This window comes from Erythrolamprus reginae, chromosome 1 (genome assembly GCF_031021105.1).
Source record: "Erythrolamprus reginae isolate rEryReg1 chromosome 1, rEryReg1.hap1, whole genome shotgun sequence".
In the NCBI taxonomy this organism is placed as follows: domain Eukaryota; kingdom Metazoa; phylum Chordata; class Lepidosauria; order Squamata; family Dipsadidae; genus Erythrolamprus; species Erythrolamprus reginae.
In genome coordinates, this window is record NC_091950.1 from 206,655,526 (window position 1) to 206,676,452 (window position 20,927).

Below are 20,927 nucleotides of genomic sequence, written 5' to 3' on the forward strand. Positions count from 1 at the left end.
TTACCAGAAGGCAGGGAATAAGTGGCATCATATTTTACTACTACAATTTTTTTCCCATTCAGGCAGAACACACCCACATCTATTTATATAATGCCATCTGTATACAAGGACATTTTATCAAATGCAAAATGATAGATAGCCCAAGAAATTTACAATCCAAAATGCAAGTCTTTGTCATTAAATTTTCTGGTTACTCTTATCAACAAATTAATGTTGAAGAAGCAATGACAAGCATGACAAGTAGAAATGTTTGGTTAACTTCAAGCAAACTTAACAAGATACAGTACTCAAAGATATTGTTTGGTAAAACAGAAACAAACTGGATTGAATGAATATATGTAAAAAAAATATCAATATTTCATAATATTTTAACAATCAATTGATAGTTAGATTTTTTTTCCTTGAGGCTTTTAGAATTATTCAATATGCACGGTTTTAAACAGATTTACTAGTGTCACCTAAAATCAGAGTACAGTAATCACCTTTCATAGAAGCAAACCCTCCTAATTCAGTACTAGTAGCCAAATTTGAAAACATATAATCATCACCATCATCTTTTACAACAAAGACAAGTAAAACACAAGTTAAAACTATTTATTTACAATCCCAAAATATAATACCATCATACAAAAAACAAGGCACGTGAATAAAATAAGAACAAAACCCTTCAAATAATAATTGAATCAATACAACAATTATGTTTTAAAAGATAAATAAAGCTCAACTTTCCAACTACAAATTAAACCATGGTGAAATCATATTGCTCTATCTTCCCTTTGCGCCAAGAAGGAGGTAATTCAAAGGGTGAGTTCACCTTTATCTTTAAACTGAATTAAAGTTTAAGCCAACTACAATTTCAAAAGCACATTCAGAAACAACTACTGTATTTCAGATATGTCTCTTTGGCACATTTGGACAGTTAAAAACAGGAAGGAAATTTGATAAGCATAAACAGAGAGGGAAGCCACCTGTAAATCCATTCTGTGTTTTATTACTTACTGTAAATATAGTTTTCCACAGGTATAACATGGAACACTCTGCATGTTTTTATTGTTATAATCACCTTAAAGATAGGACACACATTTGACTAATAACAAAGACAGTGGGGGATTTTTTTCCCCATTCAATCTGCCCTTCCCCCCAGGAAGTTGCTAAAGATAGAGAGACAGAATTTTATTTCAGTCATTGACCAATAAAAGTACAATCAATAAATGAACAACACAAAACTATCCCATAACAAGAATTATTAGCAACCATTAGCAAAGCTTACACATAAATAATTTTATTTTTAATTTTAATACAAAAAAAAATAAATTCATCTTAACAGATAGTGCCCAAGAAATTTAAATAAAAGAGAAGTAGGGAAAGCAAGTAGGATGCTTGGCTGCATAGCTAGAGGTATAACAAGCAGGAAGAGGGAGATTATGTTCCCGCTATATAGAGTGCTGGTGAGACCACATTTGGAATACTGTGTTCAGTTCTGGAGACCTCACCTACAAAAAGATATTGACAAAATTGAACGGGTCCAAAGACGGACTACAAGAATGGTGGAAGATCTTAAGCATGAAACGTATCAGGAAAGACTTAATGAACTCAATCTGTATAGTCTGGAGGACAGAAGGAAAAGGGGTGACATGATCGAAACATTTAAATATGTTAAAGGGTTAAATAAGGTCCAGGAGGGAAGTGTTTTTAATAGGAAAGTGAACACAAGAACAAGGGGACACAATCTGAAGTTAGTTGGGGGAAAGATCAAAAGCAACATGAGAAAATATTATTTCACTGAAAGAGTAGTAGATCCTTGGAACAAACTTCCAGCAGATGTAGTTGGTAAATCCACAGTAACTGAATTTAAACATGCCTGGGATAAACATATATCCATTGTAAGATAAAATACAGGAAATAGTATAAGGGCAGACTAGATGGACCATGAGGTCTTTTTCTGCCATCAGACTTCTATGTTTCTATGTTTCTATGTAATCAACTTGTGGCAAATGTCCCTCTAGAACTGGCAATACAGAACACAGGTTGTGGGGCTGCAGTGGGGAAACATTGAAGGAGGGAATTCCACCTATACTACCTTAAACTCTTTGGAGAAAAATAGTGTATAAACCTAACAAATGGACAAATAAATAAATCAAGAATGTGAGATAAGGGGGTATATAAATGGAACACATACATACATTTCTAGGATTTCCATTCAGGGTTTCATTTGTTAGCTGAACGGAATGGCTTTTAGGCTGCCCACACAAATTCTTATACAGAATAAGTTGCAGGCAAGAAGAAGATTGGGGCTCCTATTTCAATGCCTCCTACTAATACAAATGGTCTTTGTTTAGTTTTGTATTAATTAAAACTGTTGGTTTTATGACACAAACAACGCCAGGTAGAAAGGGAAGAGAGTCACTAGGCAGACATTAATTTTGCATCTTTGATAGTTGTGAAGTTGTTGCTAGCTGTCAGAAACACCATTAAATACTGAAAGTCAAGAAACAAGCAAAACTCATTAAAAATACAAGTTTAATTCGTTCCAGAACCGAGCTCGTATGTCGATCAACTCGTATCTCGAACGAATGGCTTTAGACTTTGTTTTTCCCCGCCGAGATAACCAGAAGCAAGGATTCTTGCGCCACCTAGTGGAAGCTCGGCTCATATCCCGAATTTGAGCTTGGGTGTCGAACAGAAATTTCGCTCCCGTCGTGGCTCGTAACTTGGAATACTCGCATGTGGAGCAGCTGGTATCTAGAGGTACTACTGTAGTTCATGGGAGACTCTAGGGCAGGGTTGTCAAAACTGCGGCCTGTGGGATAGATGTATCACACACTGGCCACGCCCACACCCAATTTAGCAAAGTGGGAGAAGTCCCAATATGTCACATGACACCACTGTTACACCACAAGTTTGACACCCCTGCTCTAGGGATAAGCCATTTTGCCATTGAGCTGAAAGACCAAACACTTTGTCTTTCCTTGTAAAGAAACAGTGGCAGGCCAAGTAAATGGATCCCTACCACATCTGAACAGCTAACTACTGTAATTTTAGGAGTGTGGGCCATACTCTGGCAAACACAGCTGCGTCATAGCCAACTGAGTTAAGCAGTTTTTTTTCTTTGCCTAATGTCAGGGCCCGCCCAGGGAGTGTCACCACAGAGTCTCATTTTGTCAATGACTAATCCATCAATCAGGTCTTTATTATAATCATAGAGCAACAAAAATAGCTTTAAAAATAGTCTTATCATATCTAATGAAAAACTATCTAGATAGGCCTTGACTTACAACCACAACAGAGCACAAAATTTCTGTTGCTAAATGAGACATTTGTTAAATGGGTTTCATCCCATTTTATATGTCCTTTCCTGCCACAGTTGTTGAGTGAAACACCTAATCATGTTAAGTCAACACAGTTATTAAGTGAATCTGGCTTTCCCACTGAGTTTGCTTGGTCAGAAGGTCCAAAAAGGGGGTGTCTGCAGAGATTCTCAGTCATCCAGGTTATAGTTGTCTCAAAAGTGCTTTTTCAAAGGGCAACTGGACTTTCTTTCCTTGAGGAAGAACAAAGTGTTTTGTTTCTTCCTCAAGGAAAAAAGTCCAATTGCCTTTTGAAAAATCACTTCTGAGTCAAAAAGGGGATCGCATGACCTCCTTAACATCATAAATATGAGTCACTTGCCAAGCGTACACATTTTTATCATGGGGATGCTGCAATGGTCGTAATTGTGAAAAATGGTCATAAATTACTTTTTTCAGTGCCGTTGTAACTTCGAGCAGTTACTAAATGAACTGTTCAGGTCAAGAATGACCAGTAGTTTTATGAGGTTATTTTAAATGGACTTTTATAATCTAGCTTTGCCTTTGGAATAGTCTTGTAGAACCTTGTCTCTGGAGTCAGAATGTCTTCTTCAGTGTTTCAAGACAGTTTTTCTAATACTTGAAACAAGCTTAGAAATACTAGTAAAAAGTTGTCCTAGTAAATCAAACTGAAAACAACTGTTGTTCATTATTTTTTTATCAACGGTGCCCAAATGAATTTTTTAACACATACAGAGCAAGATACCAAGACAATGTTGGATTATTCCAACATTCAGTTCACTGATTTGACTATATATATTTAATAATGAGGAGATAAATGGCCCATGAACACGGATGCTGGTGAGAAAAGCTGTGTCATATCCATCATGACTATTGGACAATAGCAATAGCATTTAGACTTATATACCGCTTCACAGTGCTTTACGGCCTCTCTTAAGCGGTTTACAGAGAGTAAGCATATTGTCCCCAACCATCAGGGTCCTCATTTTACCGACCTTGGAAGGATGGAAGTCAACCTTTATCCTACTGAGATTCAATCTGCCAAACTGCTGGCAGCTGGTGATCAGCTTTACTGCACTCTAACCACTGCACCACAAACAATATGGATTATGGAGAGTATACATAATAACAACGTTTGTCAGAATAATAACCTACAAATAGCAAGATGCGTAATCCATGTGGTTTGGATGATGGCATCATGATTTGTGAAATATGGTTATGGTTCCTATCAGATGTTATTATCATGAATGTAGCTAGTTGCTTTTTAAAATGACCTTAGTCCACAATTCTAACTACATACAATTTATTTAAAGCACACTGCTTTAGCCAGGAAAAAAATTCCTACAACAGCCTTGTCACAAAGTACCAATAGGAGAATCCATTGCGTAAAATGTAAAATACTTGAACAGAACAAAATTAAATAAGATGAAAATAAAAAAACACATTTTTTATAATGACGTTTTGGGCAGCCCAGAGGATTGCCAGTAAGTGAGTTAAGGGAAGAACAAAGGTAAGATATGAGTAAATCAATCTACTTCTTTGTTCTTTGTTCTGCGGTTTATTAAAGTGACTTGTCACTAAGCAACCATTTTGTGACAGTGAAACTAATTTTGAATATAAAATTTCCTAGGAGAATACATACAGAAACATCATCTTCTACTGCCTATATCTACTGCCCTTAATATATTTATATAACTTGGTACCACTAAACAGACAAAACTCTATACTCAAAACTCTAGACATAAATTGTTTCAACTACTACCTCAAAACGTTGCTATAGAGCACTGCAAACCAAGACAACTAGACACAAGAACAGTTTTTTCCCCAAACGCCATCACTCTGCTAAACAAATAATTCCATCACCGCTGTCAAACTATTCATTAAGGCTGCATTACTATTACTATTAGTTTTTCTCATCGTTCCTATCACCCTTTTCCTCCCACTTATGACTGTATGACTGCAATTTGTTGCTTGTATCCTTACAATTTATATTAATATTAATTGTTTCCTGATTGCTTATTTGAACCCTATGGCAATAATTAAGTGTTGTACCTCATGATTCTTGACAAATGTATCTTTTTCTTTTATGTACTCTGAGAGCATATGCACCAAAGACAAATTCCTTGTGTCTCCAATCACACTTGGCCAATAAAGAATTCTATACATTCTCTTGTATGACACTGTCCTCAGTGATTCAAACCCACCCCTGTCATGTCCCATATGAGGCATAGATTCTTCTGGGAGATTTTAATGGCGTCTCAGTGTTACTTATATCAAATTTATTTCCTCTGCAACTGTCTTGTTGGATTGCAGTGATAATGGCAACTACCGGTAGCTACATCTGGAAATTACGCAAAACAGGAAACCACTATCTCTAGTTTTATTTTGACTTGAAACAATGTACAAATGAGATATTTGAAATACAATTAATGATCTCTAGACAATTTGTTTCCCATCAGATTCTGACTTTTTAGAAAGCAAAAGCTAAGTATAATAAGAAGGTGCTTTCAATGGCCTTAGGCCTTAGCAAGAGATTTATTTTGCATGAACAATGTTATTTAAGCAAGATTTTTGGTTACCCAAAGCCAAATCCCAAATTTGTCCTCATGGTTCTCTCTCTCCTCCCCTCTACTACGGTAGAAATACAAATACAGTACCTGTTTTTAATTTGTGTGACATTTTAAAAAACTGATTCCTGCCTTTCATTTGGATGATTTTGTGAAATCTGCCAGATAAAAGTTCATCTCCCTTGCTACACTACAAAAGAATGGGGAAGACCACCAGTTACTAGAATTAGAATTGAGTAGGATTCTTTATTGGCAAAGTGTGATTGGACACACAAGGAATTTGTCTTTGATGCATATGCTCCAAAGCAGGGGTCAGCAATCTGTCGGATTTCAGGGACCGCTAAATTCATAATTTAAAATCCCACGGACCACTAATACAAACCCACTGCACCACTTGCTGAAGCACCTGGACTCCCAGTGACAGGATCGGGTCCTTCAGGCATTATCGCTTCCCCTCTTTTTTACTCCATCTCACATCTCTCTCTCCCCCCTTCTCTCTCTCATCTCTTTTCCTCCTCTCTCTCTCTCTCTCTCTCACCTCTCCCCTTCTCCCTCTGTCTCATCTCTCTCCCCCTCTCTTTGTTTCTCATCTCTCTCTCCCTCCCCTTCTCTCTCATCTCTCTTCTCACCTTCTCTTTCATTTCTCTCTCCCTTCCCCCACTCTTTCTCTCTCATCTCTCTCCCTTTGTCTGTCTCTCATCTCTCTCTCTCTCTGTCATCTCTCTACCCCCTCTGTGACTCTCTCCCACCTCTTTTTCTCCTCCCACTCTCTCCCCCATCTCTGTGCCCCCTCGCTTTCATCTCTCTCCCTCTCATCTTTCTCTCTCTCTCATCCCTATTTTTTTTTCTCTCTCTCTCTCTCCCTCCTCTCTCTTTCTCTCTGGCCAGCCTGTGTCTTGGGGTGGAGAGGAAGTCACACATCTCCCAGCCGAGTAGCACCAACAAGGGCCGGAAGAAACGCCTGGGAAACACAGCAAGAGATGAAACTTTGCTCCACTCTGGAATATGGAGAGAATCTCCATCCCCTGCCCTTCTCTTCTCAGGCCAGGCAAGGAGTGACAGGGAGGGCAAGTGGTGGGGACAGCCACTGGTGAGTTCATCTGACAGGACGCTATAGCAAAAGGACAAAAGAACTGCGAATTGCGTTGCTTTGGGCCACCTCCGCCGCAACTCCCACTTGCTGCAACAGCACCACTACTCATTCCGGCTGGCGAAGGCTGCGCTACTCCTTGCACACTGCACCTCCTGCAAAGTTGCAAGTTGCACATACCTTCCTCTACAGCAAAAATTTCCAGCCCTACCATGAGCTGCCTGGCCAGTCCCATATTTCAGAGCTCTAGTCACAGGAATGGCCCATTAGTCATCTCAGAGCAACTCCTCCACCTGGGTGCACTGCGGACCACCAAATTTTTCTCACGGACCACCAGTGGTCCATGAACCACCGGTTGGTGACTTCTGCTCCAAAGCATATTTTGGGAAATATAAGACCTATATTTCCCAAAATTTGGAAGAATCACCCATAGTATCTACTGAGCTTCAACCATACTTGATGATACAATTTGAAGAGTAAAGTTCAGTACAGTTTATTTTCCTATCAGGAAGTGCTGGCTGTTGTAAACAAAAACTGGATCAGCCGGTGGCTATTTTCAGTATAACATTCCACTCCCTAAGAGGAAAAATCTGTCACTTCTCAAATCAGAAATAAACCATTTTGCATCATTAACTCCACCAATTATTACATTAGTCACTGATCATATTCTAGCCAAGTTTTAAAATAGTAGATAATAATTTCTAATCATTTTCAAAAGTCAGACAGTGTTTGTTTATTCAAAACTTTATATATTTCATGTATTGGAACTGTAATCCTAGTCCAATACATTGGACAAAGTTACATTCCATGTAGTTCTTGATTCTGCATGTAAAAGGTTGAGCCAATACAAAGTTTCCATCTTTGATAATCCCCACATTAAATTCTCATGTTTCACTTGGACCTCTGTGATTAGCAACGGCAAAGGAAAATCAAGTTCAAGTTCCAACTCAATTCTCAGATATTATGTAATGAAGAATTAAAAATACTTTCCCAGACATTTGAATCCAATGAAATTGTTCTAAAGCTTTCTAAAGAAACATATTCTAGTATGAGACATTAAAGTATTAGGCTGCTGGTATAGGCTTCTCCAGAGAAAAAGAAAGGATCAACTCTGTTTAAGCCTCCTCAGCATAGGCTCCATTCATTGAAAGAAGAAAAGTTAATTATGAATTAGTCCTCATTTGTTTCTACTTATAGAAAATTATGTGCAACAGATATACTTTACATCCAATATACTGAATCTACTTTCTCTGCCAAGATTGTTTCCTACAATAGATTGTTTTCTACAGTCAAATGCAGCTCTCTTGTAGTTCATGCAGATATTATTTCTGTAATTTCATACTAACCTGAATCTAAGACAACTTGGTCTCCCTCTTCTCAAAAATAACTATCCAATGTTTTTAAGGGGTTCCCCCACCACCACTTGAACTATCTATACAAAAATCACAGCCTCATGAAAGTATCACTAGCAGGTGGCTCCCAAGGTTAGGATGATGGGAAAATTAGACTGTACAATTTGCCAAAAGCAATATGAAGAAATTCTACTTTCCAAGAAGCAGCAGTTCTTATACTATTACAGAAGAATTAATCTTCAGATAATGGAAACTGTAAAACATATGTTCAAAGATATTTTATATTTATTTCCTTAGAATCCTGACCAAGTATCTATAATTTCACTTTAGATTATCTTTTTTTTAAAAAGCCCTCAATTATCCTGAAGCATTTTAATTTAAACTTATAACTTCTTAAGTATGATTTTCCCCACCCTCAATGTACTATTTTGTATAAACTGGGAGACCTTGAGGTCTAGTCCTAGTTGAGGTACAGAGCCAGTTGGGTGACCTTAGGCCAGTGATCGTGAACTTTTTTCCCCTTGGGTGCCAAAAAAGGTGCACACTATCGCGCGTGCACGAGTACCCACATCCATAATTCAATGCCTGAGGAGGGCAAAAACAGCTTACCCGACCCCCAGAGGCCCTTTGGAGGATGGAAACGGCCTGTTTCTCAACTTCTGGTGGGCCCAGTAGGCTCAGGTTACTTCCTCACCAGGCCCAGTAGGCTCAGGTTACTTCCTCACCAGGCCCAGTAGGCTCAGGTTACTTCCTCACCAGGCCCAGTAGGCTCAGGTTACTTCCTCACCAGGCTCCAAAGGCTTCCCTGGAGCCGGGGGAGGGTAAAAACAGCTTCTCCCATTCTCAGGGAGCTCTCTGGAAGCCAGAAACGCCCTCCCAGAGCTTCTGTGCAAGCCAAAAATCAGCTGGCCAGCACACACTGGAGCTGAGCTAGGGCAACGGCTCGCGTGCCAGCAGATATGGCTCCACATGCCACCTGTAGCACCCATGTCATAGGTTCGCCATCACTGCCTTAGGCCAATCACTTCACTAGCCCTAGGCAGGGGGCAGTGGCACTTTTGAATAATGGATTTTTAAACAACACAACAAGCATGCACACTGCATACATGTATACGAATACCCAGACACAAACAGAGCAATGTGGTATATGCAATGCACTGCAGCAAGGCTTGTGCAGACCAAAACCACCACTACCCAAACGCATGGCACAACACAGAACAAACTCATAAGGACAGGATTCAGCAGTTCTTCTACATTTCAAAGACAAGGCTCACTCTTTTGAAGACAGCAAAGTTCATATTCTGGACAGAGAGAACCACTGCTTTGAAAGAGGAGCCATCTATATTAAAATTGGAGAGATAAGACACCGCCTATCTCCTGTTTACAATGCAGTTGTTTCAGCAGTCCCAAGAACCCATTTACACTCTGATTCAGGTGAACCTGAGAATACAGATAAACCCCCAAGTGGCCTCAACAATTCTCAAAGAGCTAACATTCAGAGTGCTAATATAAATCCTTTCATTCCCCACCCGTCAGTTAGAACTGAAGAAGCTTCCTGAATGAGGAGCGAAACCTTTTCAAAGAAAAAAACCAAGAAAGTCCAGTTGCTTTTTGGAAAAAGCACCTTTGGGACAACCATGACCTGGATGATTGACAATCTCCATAGACACTTTAGATTAACTTTGCCAAGAAAACTAATTGACTTTCCAAGCAGTCTTGAAGAATCAGACATGACTGAACCAAATTGATTAATCTAATCAATTAATTGTGCAAGGCCAACTGTTAATTCATATATTAAATTTCCATGGCGATGAATGCATATCTTTGCCATGAGAGCCCACATAGCCATGCCTGACAAAGCTCATCAAACAACAATAAAAGAATGTTGAAGCAATTTGATGTTTATAGAATTCTTAAGAAAGAATGTTGAGGAGTACCCAAGTAAAGCATCAGCTGGGATTAATTATTCTGAGCATTCCATTGCAAGGCAGGCTTTTCCAATGATCTCCGCCTGAATCCTTCCGCTTACCTCTTCTACCTCCGGACACCTCTCCCTCTGCTATAGCAGATGGGTGAGAAGGATTATGGAATGACATATTATGTCTTTCATTTTCTGAAGGAATTTTGGTGGGAGGAACAATTCCTAAACAATCGGGTGACTGTTGCGATTGCTCTATAAGACATCCATTACCAGAACCATGGACTACTTGATGACAGACGTTTGACTGCTATTAAAAAAATTGGAAGGCTTACAATGGGGCATATACGAATTGTAAACACTGATATAACAAATAGTGCTTTGAGACGGTATCATGGTGATGTGTAGTTCTGCCTCTGCAAAACTACATACACTATATAAAATAGCCTATGATACCCTAGCGCAGTGTTTTTCAACCAGTGTGCCGCGGCACACTAGTGTGCCGTGAGACATGATCAGGTGTGCCGCGAAGCTCAGAGAGAGAAAGAAAGCAAGAGAGAGAGAGAGAGAGAAAGAGGACAAGAGAGAGAGAAAGAAAGCAAGAGAGAGAGAGAGAGAACAAGAGAAAGAAAGCAAGAGAGAGAAAAAGAGAGAGAGAGAGAGAAAGACATAGAGGGAGGCAGGGAGGGTGAGAGAGAGCAAAAAAGAGGAAGGAAGAGAAAGAAAGAGGGATGGAGAGAAAGAAAGAGGAAGGAAGGGAGAGAAAGAGGGAGAGAGAAATAGAGCGAAAGGGAGGAAGAGAGAGAATTTTTTTGTCCAAACTTTTTTTCGCCCCCCCCACCCGCACCCGCCCCACTCAATGTGCCCAGTGTTTTCTAAATGTAAAAAATGTGCCGCAGCTCAAAAAAGGTTGAAAATCACTGCCCTAGCGAAAGGTACTGTATTTTTCAGTGCATAAGACACATCTTTTTTACTCCCTAAAAGAGGCTGGAAGATTTGGGTGCATCTTATACTACAAATGTAGCTTTTTCAAAGCTTTTCTCCCCCCAGCTCTAACTGGGTGCTAACAATCTGCTCAGCTTCCTACTCCCTTCAAAGAAGGTTTTTCCTGCCCTCAGTCTTTGCAGGCTTTTTTTCATTCCTACTCCCTCTGAAGAAGGTTTTTTCAACCCTAACCAGGGGATAAAATAATGGGCTGAAGCTGAACAGACTAAGGGCGCTAGCCAGATGAATACCTGGTAGGTAGATCCCCCCCCCCTATTTTCCTCCCCCAAAAGTAAGGTGTGTCTTATACTCTGGTACGTCTTATGCAATTAAAAATACGGTGTATTAAATGGAACAAAACCTTTAAGTAAATCCATAGGAAACTTCTTTCCCTCTCCAACTCCATGCTTTTACATAGGGAGTTATCAGTGCCATCTGACCAAATCAATCAAAATGTTATCGCTCTCATGCCTCCTAGCTGATTGAAAAGTTCTGGAAATTTTAATTTTTTTGTGTGCTATGTTGGTTGGTCGTAATATGGGGCATATGGGGATTGTCCAAAGTGCTCACTGATTTTGCTGTCAATCAGAATCTTCTCCCTGCCAGTCATCAACAGTAAGGTGAGAAAGAAACTAATCGTGTCATCTATGAATCCCCCTCTAATGGAGAGAAAGGTGTTTCTAGATATAATCACACCATACTGCTCTTATAAAAACTTGATGCATTGGTGTTTGATATAGTAATGTTTATTGGAATGATGCTGAATCTTGGTTTCATGCAATGCTTATCTGGCCACTTAAGGCCACATTTATACCTCATGTCCATAAGGCTTATAGTATATGATTAAGCATACATGAAAAAGAATAAATGAAAAGAGAAATTAATTTAAAAAATAATCAGGCAGAGAAGGTTTAATGGTATTCACTCATCACTTTTTTAGCCTCCCAGGCTAATACTTAATGTCATTTGTGTAATTTTGATTAAACATATTAAGCCCAACTATTGCACTGAGCAAACTACAATTGCTAATCATACAGTGTGCGAGTCAAGTTAGTGTCACAATGCTGGATTAAAATGAGAGCTCTGCACCCTAGTTATAATTAATTAATCTAGCAATATGCCTTGAAAAAGATAAATCAGAAGCAGATATAGTTACCTATATAGTATTGTAAAACAAAAAAAAACCTTATTCATAAACTAAGCAAGCAGAATGATCTTATGAACACACACTTATCAGAATTTAAAACGTCACCTAATGTACAAACATGGAATATTGCAGAGAAGAGGAAAAAATAATTATTTTTTAGTTTTGAGTTCCAGCTTTTTCCAGGCAGAAAATGGTAGAATCCCCCTTTTATACATTGTTTTAAGAAGAACTAATCAAGCAACAGATGGCTCCCAGTTTATCATATTTCATTAAAAAAAAATCAGCTTTCTAGCTTTGTGTAACCCCTCCTGGACTATCCCTTACTGTCCTTGTTGTAGATAATGAAAGCTATGGATTGTATAACTAAGAAAATATGTGAAAATACTTGACCTATCTGATCATGTTCCTATATATTAGTGTAGAGAGAATGCCAAATAACATTTTAGTAATTAAGAATTCTTCATCTGTTGGGTACTCCCCACTTAGTTCAATCCTGATTTTTTTTGTAACCATTTTATGTTATGTCAAAAACCACAAATTTGGTTTCATCAAAATTTCTTGGCTTTTAATAATACAGGACTGTAATATATTTAAGGGAGTCATATAATAGTAATAATTAATTTAGAAGTATATATAACACATGATCCTAAGTAGAATGTTTTCCACTTTTAAAATATTTTATTTATAATCTACAATCCTGATGTTCAAATATAGAACTTTTTTCTGAGTAAGAGGACACCCAAAATATGAGAAAAAAATAATTCAAATTTCAAAATAATAAGTTTCCACTAGACTATATAGTAATCTATACAGAGAAAAATATCTTTCTAGTTTTTCATAGCAAGTTTCATAAAACAAAAAGATACATTCAGTTTATCAATCAATGAAAAGCATTTACATATCTCAATCAATGAAAAAGCATTTACATATCTCAATCAATGAAAAAGCATTTACATAGCCCAGCCCTAGGAAATCAAGCCAAATTGCCAATAATTGCCATCACTAGAGCTAGCCTTTACAATAAGAATAATTCCGAAGTAATGAAAAGTGAATAGCTCTTCTGACTATTATGAGAAGCAAATATTTCATTTTAGTAGAATTATAAGTATGAATGTTCAATTATATAAATTTGGGGTATGGTTGTGACAAGGTCAATACTGGAATCAAAATAAACAGCAATAATCTCCACTTTCCAAACAGTTAAGGCTTCAAATCCATCATAGGTTTCAGAGTAATTCTCAATGACTAGATTTCATAGTTTTGATTTCAGATTAAAACTCATTTCCCTCTCCCCATCCTGCCCTTGCAAAAGGATTAGATACAGCAGAAAGAAATGACACTAAACACTGCAAAAAAAATAAAATGCAGTTAGAGATCGGTTTATGAAATTTTGGCTAAAAATGTTTTGTGATGTGCAGCAGATTGTGCCACTGGCTCTACGCACGTGGCATTCATCAGCACCCGTAAGTCCCAAAGGAATGCTCTCTCCTTTCTCTGCCAGATACACTGACCTAAAATGCAATTAGGCCGAATTATATCTAGTAATTTCTTTGCCAAAGAACCTTATTTGCTTCCATTCCAAAGCTCCAACCACAATTTCACTGACAAAAGCATTTGGAGCACAACAGCTGTCTATTGACCTATGCCTACAAAGGCTTTTAAATTACTCTGGGAACGTTTCAGGACATTAAAGTTGCTGATTCAATAGCTTATAAGGAGACAGGTCTATTTATTTAAAATATTATTTAAATATTTTCAAGGAAAGTGTTTTAAAATTTGAAATTCTAAAAATATTTTAATACATTGTCAAATATTGGTCTTTTAAACGTTATCTGAAAAACAACCCTTTACGTAGTATAGATTTCATTAAACATTCCCCCCCTCAAAAAAAGTCTGCTTTCTAAAATTATGACACAGCTGTCATATGGCTTTTCCAAATACAGAAAAAATCCAATCACTTCACTAGTTCACATGGAGAACTAAATGAGGTTCTCAACAATAGAAAACTAACATTCTATCGATATACATGCATGCAAAACTTGAACCTGAGATTTGATTGATTTACACACAAACAGAAACATCCTAGTTTCAAGCCAACACTAAATTTTACAAATAAAAATCAACAAATGTTAAAATTACATAAAAGAAATGAAATCAACAAACACTGTTATATATTTATAGGTAGAATAAAAAAGAACATTTTTACAACGATATAATCATAAAGTGGTTTATCTTGCATGGGGAAAGCATTTGATTCCTCAAAGTCTATATTTACTAATCAAATTTACAACAAAACAGTCCTGTCACTTAACATTTCTCATTGCCATTCTCAAGATATGCTCACAACCACTTCAATCAATCAGACGGCTTTATTTAATAAGTTTTCAACGCTTTCTTAAATGTATCCAAAGGTATAGAGAGCTGGAGGTGGGGAAACAATTCCATAATGATATCCAAGTCTTGAAATGTATACAAAAAGTGGAGTAAAAATCTGAGAGGGAATAAAAAAGGTGACTCTGTCCCATTGATACTTCAGCTAATAAATGTGTAGTGACACAGGACAGGGACCACTCAATTTGGTGGATATTCCAATAAATGGAAATGACTATGAGGAACTAGAATTTTTCATGATCTTAAAACTGATCATTACAATGTAGACCAATCAATGGCTTGTGTTTATAAATCAGTAACAAATCTAGTATTTTCTCAAACATTAGTCAAAAGTTTGTTATCAGCAACAAATAGTGATTCCATGGCCTTTTCCCAATAAGTGATTTATATTATTTTCATAGCATCACCCAAAAACATGCTGAAGTGAGAGAAAGTATGTTCTCATTACTGTTTCTTTGGCACAACAATGACTGAATTGAAGACTTCTGAAGTTGCCAATAAGAAAATACAATGGGCTAGAGAAACTTCTGCCAACCTTTAAAATAAATTTTTCCGCTCCTGTCTTTTCTGCAGGATATTTTCTTTTTAACAGGGAAATATTATAGGAAGATATTTCAAGAAATGTCTTAAAAAGGATCAAATTCTTCATGTAATATGCCAAATTACCAATTTGATATAAAAAGAGAAATATATTCAAATTTTCTACAGAAATCCAAAATGCTTTCTGGCCAAAGTTCTAATAATTTAAGTTGAAAAAAATGTGGAGATGGATTTCAACATGTTACTAGCTGAGAGAAATTCAAAATTTGTTCTTGGCTTCCAATTTCTAGCTTATCTGAGAGATAAGCAGGGATCTTAGTTTACATATCACACTAAATAACTGTCAGAAAGAGCTCTGGATTGTTCAATCAATACTTACTGGCAACAGAAATTCATATAAGCCTGAATTCTTCAGAATGCTGGTTTATCATGATGGGGAAGATAGTCATGTGATTTGAAAGCATATTACGTTTTGATATTAGAAACAGATGTATTTCTACTATTTATGACAAATACAACTGTTATTCTAATGCCATAAACCTATCCTCCATATCAGTTTTGTCCTTACTTAGCCTTCCTCAAGCAACTATGATCATATCATTCCTTGCATTGTTACAAAGTGTGAAACTCAACTAATACTTGAAATCCAATAAAACTTGTAGATTCAAAACAAGAGACCACTCCAATAAGAAAATTCAGAGGCTGATTTAACAATACTTGTCAGCAATAACTATGAATTTAACTAGTATTTGAAATTAAAATTGAATTAATAATCATATAGGGAGATGCCAATACTAAGTGGAAAAGGAACTAAAAAATTTCCCGCATCGTTGAAGCTATCATTGACTGAATAAACCAATAAACCATGAAACTTGAATTAGATATACTAACCCTTAAACCAAGCTAATAAACTACAATGAGCAAATGTACACATTGTTTCAAATCAAATAACCACATCAATATGTGAAGTCAGTAATTGTAGGTAGAGTGTAATTGGCTTTCTGATATCTTAAAATGTTCTTAGAACACACTGCAACCTACAGTTGTATGAACTGGCTCATGTCCATTCTTGCATTAAAAGGCTACAGTTCATTGTCATGCTCTTGGATCTATATATCACATACATAATCATTGTAACTAGCTTTATAAAAGCATCTCAAAGGAAGCAATTCCTGGGGGAAAAAGGATGCTTTTTGTCACCCAAATTACCTGGTTTATTTATCAAATTAACTTGCCACCAATCTTGCAGTTCAGGTGACTCTGAGCATTGATCCAGAGTTTTAGCTATGAAATTTAGGAATCAATCAGGTTGTCTTCTGCAATGGGCTATTCTTCTCCATCACAGAACATATACGGTATTCTCACTGTTACAATGCCTAGACCCAGATAAATTTTTTCAGATACTTTCCCCATAAAACAGCTCTTTAAAAAGGAAAAAAAATATGTATTTAATTAAACTTTCCTATTTGAAAGCCAGTAACTTATTATCAGGATAATTTTTATGTAAAAATAATGCACCACAGGGAAATTGAAGTGATTACAATTCTTAAGGGGGGGGGATTAGAAATTACCCCTACATTAAACTCTGGTTCAGTATTAGACTTTTTAAAAACATTATGTTATTAAGTACCTGCTCATAAGCTTTGTCAAACAACAGGGTATTTATATTTGAAAAGCTTGCCAGCTTAGGCACCAAAAACTAAAAATTCAACAATAAATCTTTGCTCAGAGAAGCATTTCCACAAGCTTTCTTTTTGCTACATAATAATGAACACACAAGTATCATATGTTCTGTACAATAAAGCTGTTGAAGTAATCACAATGGTTACAAAACTAAAGTCAAGGAAGATACAAGAAATGTACTACATAACAAAACTAAGAATAATTTCTTGATGGTGCATAAAATTATGTTGATGTTCATATATCATTTTGTTAGTAGGCAGCTATTTCTTGTGTTTAAATCTTTTTCAACATCACCCATCAAATTTACCCAAGCCTAAGAATTATTTGTTCAAAAACAAGGCTAGGTTTGCCAATGCATACACAAGAAATTTATTTTACAAGGCTTATGGTAAGCATGGTGCTATGGCCTGCATATTTATTACATTCACACTTTACAACCTAAATCAATTATAATCTGTGCAACAGAACTTAATTATTGGTGGCTAATTCATGATACTGGAAAATACACTCTGAAAAATATTTTATCACTATTTTATGCAGCATGTCTGTTGTAGCCATAGCTATTCAGCATCTGAAAAACAATTGCAACTAATGTACAACAATTTTAAAAAGTTACCTTATTACAGTAGAGCATCCAAAGTTCATAAAGCCTCTCCCTGGATGCCATCCTACACTCCCTCTTATTTGGTTGGGAAATACCCTCTAATCAGGATCCAAACATTCTCCGTTTCAGTTTAAATTATTGGCTTCAGTTTATGGACTCAACCAAAGAGGAACAGAATTAGTTTCTGATGCAAAGTTTAAATAATAAAGTGTGACAATTTGCTCTTTTCTTTTCATTAATGGCACTTTGGAAAATCTGTCATCTTCCAAATAAAATTAAGCTTGTTGATGGATACAGAATATGCAAAAAAAAGGGGGGGGGATTCTTCAACTCTATAAGAACTTTGACTCCAAGAGACTCCAAGGAATGTTCTTGTGGCTTCATTAAATGTCAGTATTAAAATTCCATTTAATTTTAGGGTTTCAGCATCTTTCCAATTTTGATATCCTGGGATACTTTAGTAGTTGTTAGCAATAACAGAAGATGTCTTTTTAATTCTCCAATAAGGCAAACGACATGATGGGACACCTGCCAAAAAAAAAAAAAAGATTGTCAATAAAAAAATATCCTGCATAGAATAGAATAGAATTCTTTATTGGCCAAGTGTGATTGGACACAAAAGGAATGTCTTTGCTGCATATGCTCTCAGTGTGCATAAAAGAAAATATACATTTGTCAAGAATCATGAAATATAAAACTTAATGATTGACATATAGGTCAAATAAACAATGAGGAAACAATCAATATTAATAAAAATCTTAAGGATACAAGCAACAAGTTACAGTCATATACTCATAAGTGCGAGGAAATGGATGATAGGAATGATGAGAAAAAACTAGTAGCAATAGTAGTGCAGACTTAGTAAATAGTTTGACAGTGTTGAGGGGAATTATTTGGAAACATAAGCCCAATTTCAATTACTCAAACCTGCTATCCTAATTAAATTACGCCTGTTAACTTGCTTTATTTCTTTTAAGGAAAGATGCAAATGAAAGACACCTTGCAACGATCTTTTTTTCCTCCGTGGAAGACTGGGTTCTTCCACCCCGTGCTTTCCTTTTAATGCAGAATACTAAACTTCAAAGAAAGGGTCTCACTTCAAGCTTCAAACAACTGATGAACAAAATTGATGGAAAAACAGGCTACCCTCCCTTACACTCTTCCAAAAGTAAATAATCGGAAAACCAATGTAGCGTTCCGGTTTCCAATGTTTACCCTCCGCATTCTCCCCCCACCTTTACTAAAAATGCCTCCTCTCGACCCAACCCACCCTCGCCACCGCTTTTTTCATTTGCTGTGGCAAGTTTTACTCCGGGCTCGGCGATGATTTTCCTCTCCTTAGCAGTGCTCCCTTCTCGCTCCGAGCCCTCGGCTCCTCCCCGCCCGGGCGAGCCCCACCGCCAACCCTGCGGTGCAGCATCAAGAGCGAGATTCCCTCCTTCCTGGTTCCTTGACCCTCCCAGCCTCCGGGACCCAGTTCCATGTCTTGCTTCCCGGTCCCCGCATCACTCCGGACAAGCCTCTCCAGCGAAGCCCCCGAAGAAACTTACCGGGGACCTCGGAGGAGACTCCCCGGAGAGGGGCTTCGCCTGCCACGGTCCGATTCAGCCCGGGCGGAGGAGTCGGCTGCTGCTGCGGCTGCTGGCAAATAGGAAGCCACATCGCCCGCTTCGCCGCCCCGCCCACATTCCAGCGCTTCCTCGGCTGCCCCGCCCCGCTCTTCTCACCACGCCCGCCCACTCCCTTTGCGGGCGCTGGAAAATGGCGTCATCGGAAGCGCCGGTAGCCATCTTCCTTCCTGGCAATTCGCGGTTTCCCCACTTCCCCCACCCCAGCGCTTCGGATTCGCAGGCGTTCGGGTTCTAGGCTTCCGATTCTCCGAGAATGGGAAACGAGAGGAAATGAACAACTTATTCGAATGTCTTGGATCACAGCATCTGAATGAGCCTCGGAGGGAGGAGCCAGGAGGAACATCGCCTTAATCACCTTGGCTTAGTTTATTCAGCGCTAAGTGGCACAGATAAGAGTGAACTCTCTGGCTGAAGTGGTTTTCCTACAGCTGATCAGCTACAAAGCAAGAAAACTTTTTTCCCCTCAATAACTATTTTGTATGGCGGTACAGTTGGGTAGACATACATAGAGATAACAGCAATTATAGGTGCTTGCTTTATTATTTAGTATCCCACCATTTTTTAATTATTTTACACATTACTCAAGGAATATCTTGAGTATCCGCCTCCAATCTGATCTAAATGTAGTTCATAAAATCATATACCAAAATGTCCTTCATGTGAATGACTACAGTGTTCCCTCGATTTCCACGGGGGATGCGTTCCAAGACCGCCCGCGAAAGTCGAATTTCCGCGAAGTAGAGATGCGGAAGTAAATACACCATTTTTGGCTATAAACAGTATCACAAACCATCCCTTAACACTTTAAACCCCTAAATTACCATTTCCCATTCCCTTAACAATAATTTACTCACCATTATTACTGGTACTTACCATTGAATAAGACACTTAGTGATCCTGATATTTATAAACATAATTATTTATTAACAATAATTATTTTTTTTGTTATTTATTTGCAAAAATTATTAGTTTGGCGATGACGTATGACGTCATCAGGTGGGAAAAACCATGGTATAGAAAAAAACCCATGAAGTATTTTTTAATTAATATTTTTTGAAAAACCGTGGTATAGGCGATTCGCGAAGTTTGAACCCGCGAAAATCGAGGGAACACTGTACTTCACTTTCAACTGCAACAATACACGAGCATGTAATAGATTCAAACTAAGTGTAAACTGCTCCAAACTCGACTGCAGAAAATACGACTACAGCAAGAGTGATCAATTTATTTATTTATTTATTTATTCGATTTTTATGCCGCCCTTCTCCTTAGACTCAGGGCGGCTTACAACATGTTAGCAGTAGCACTTTTTTTTAACAGAGCTAGGCTATTGCCCCCACAATCCGGGTCCTCATTTTACCCACCTCGGAAGGATGGAAGGCTGAGTCAACCTTGAGCCAATGATGAGATTTGAACCGCTGACCTTCAGATCTACAAGTCAGCTTCAGTGGCCTGCAGTACAGCACTCTACCTGCTGCGCCACCCCGGCTCCAATGCCTGGAATGCACTACCTGACTGCAGTTTCTTCCCCAAAAACCATCCTGCCTACCATCCCTGTCCTATTGTCCTCCTTATCATTACTTTTTAATTGTTATGTTTATACAAACTACTACTATTCTATACATATTTGACAAATACGTACATACATCTTTACTTATGCAGAAATGAAGCTTCCTACTTAAATACTAGTAAGCTCTCCTCTTTGCACTATA

General features: G+C 37.8%; 1 protein-coding gene across 4 annotated transcripts in view; it reads right to left on the reverse strand.

The window, feature by feature from the left end:
* NBEAL1 (neurobeachin like 1) overlaps window positions 1–19,256 on the reverse strand; it is a 116,481-nt gene extending 97,225 nt beyond the window's left edge. For 2 of the 4 annotated variants that reach the window (XM_070732028.1, XM_070732026.1), the window contains exons 1-2: window positions 19,135–19,256; window positions 17,597–18,112 (exon numbers count right to left, since the gene is read on the reverse strand). In XM_070732028.1, coding sequence (XP_070588129.1) covers window positions 17,597–17,647 — 51 coding nt within the window. In that variant the 5' untranslated portion in view covers window positions 17,648–18,112; window positions 19,135–19,256. Of the gene's footprint in view, window positions 1–17,596; window positions 18,113–19,134 lie in introns of those variants that run through there. The other 2 variants (XM_070732025.1, XM_070732024.1) reach the window with 1 other exon arrangement.
* Window positions 19,257–20,927: the final 1,671 nt, after the last annotated feature.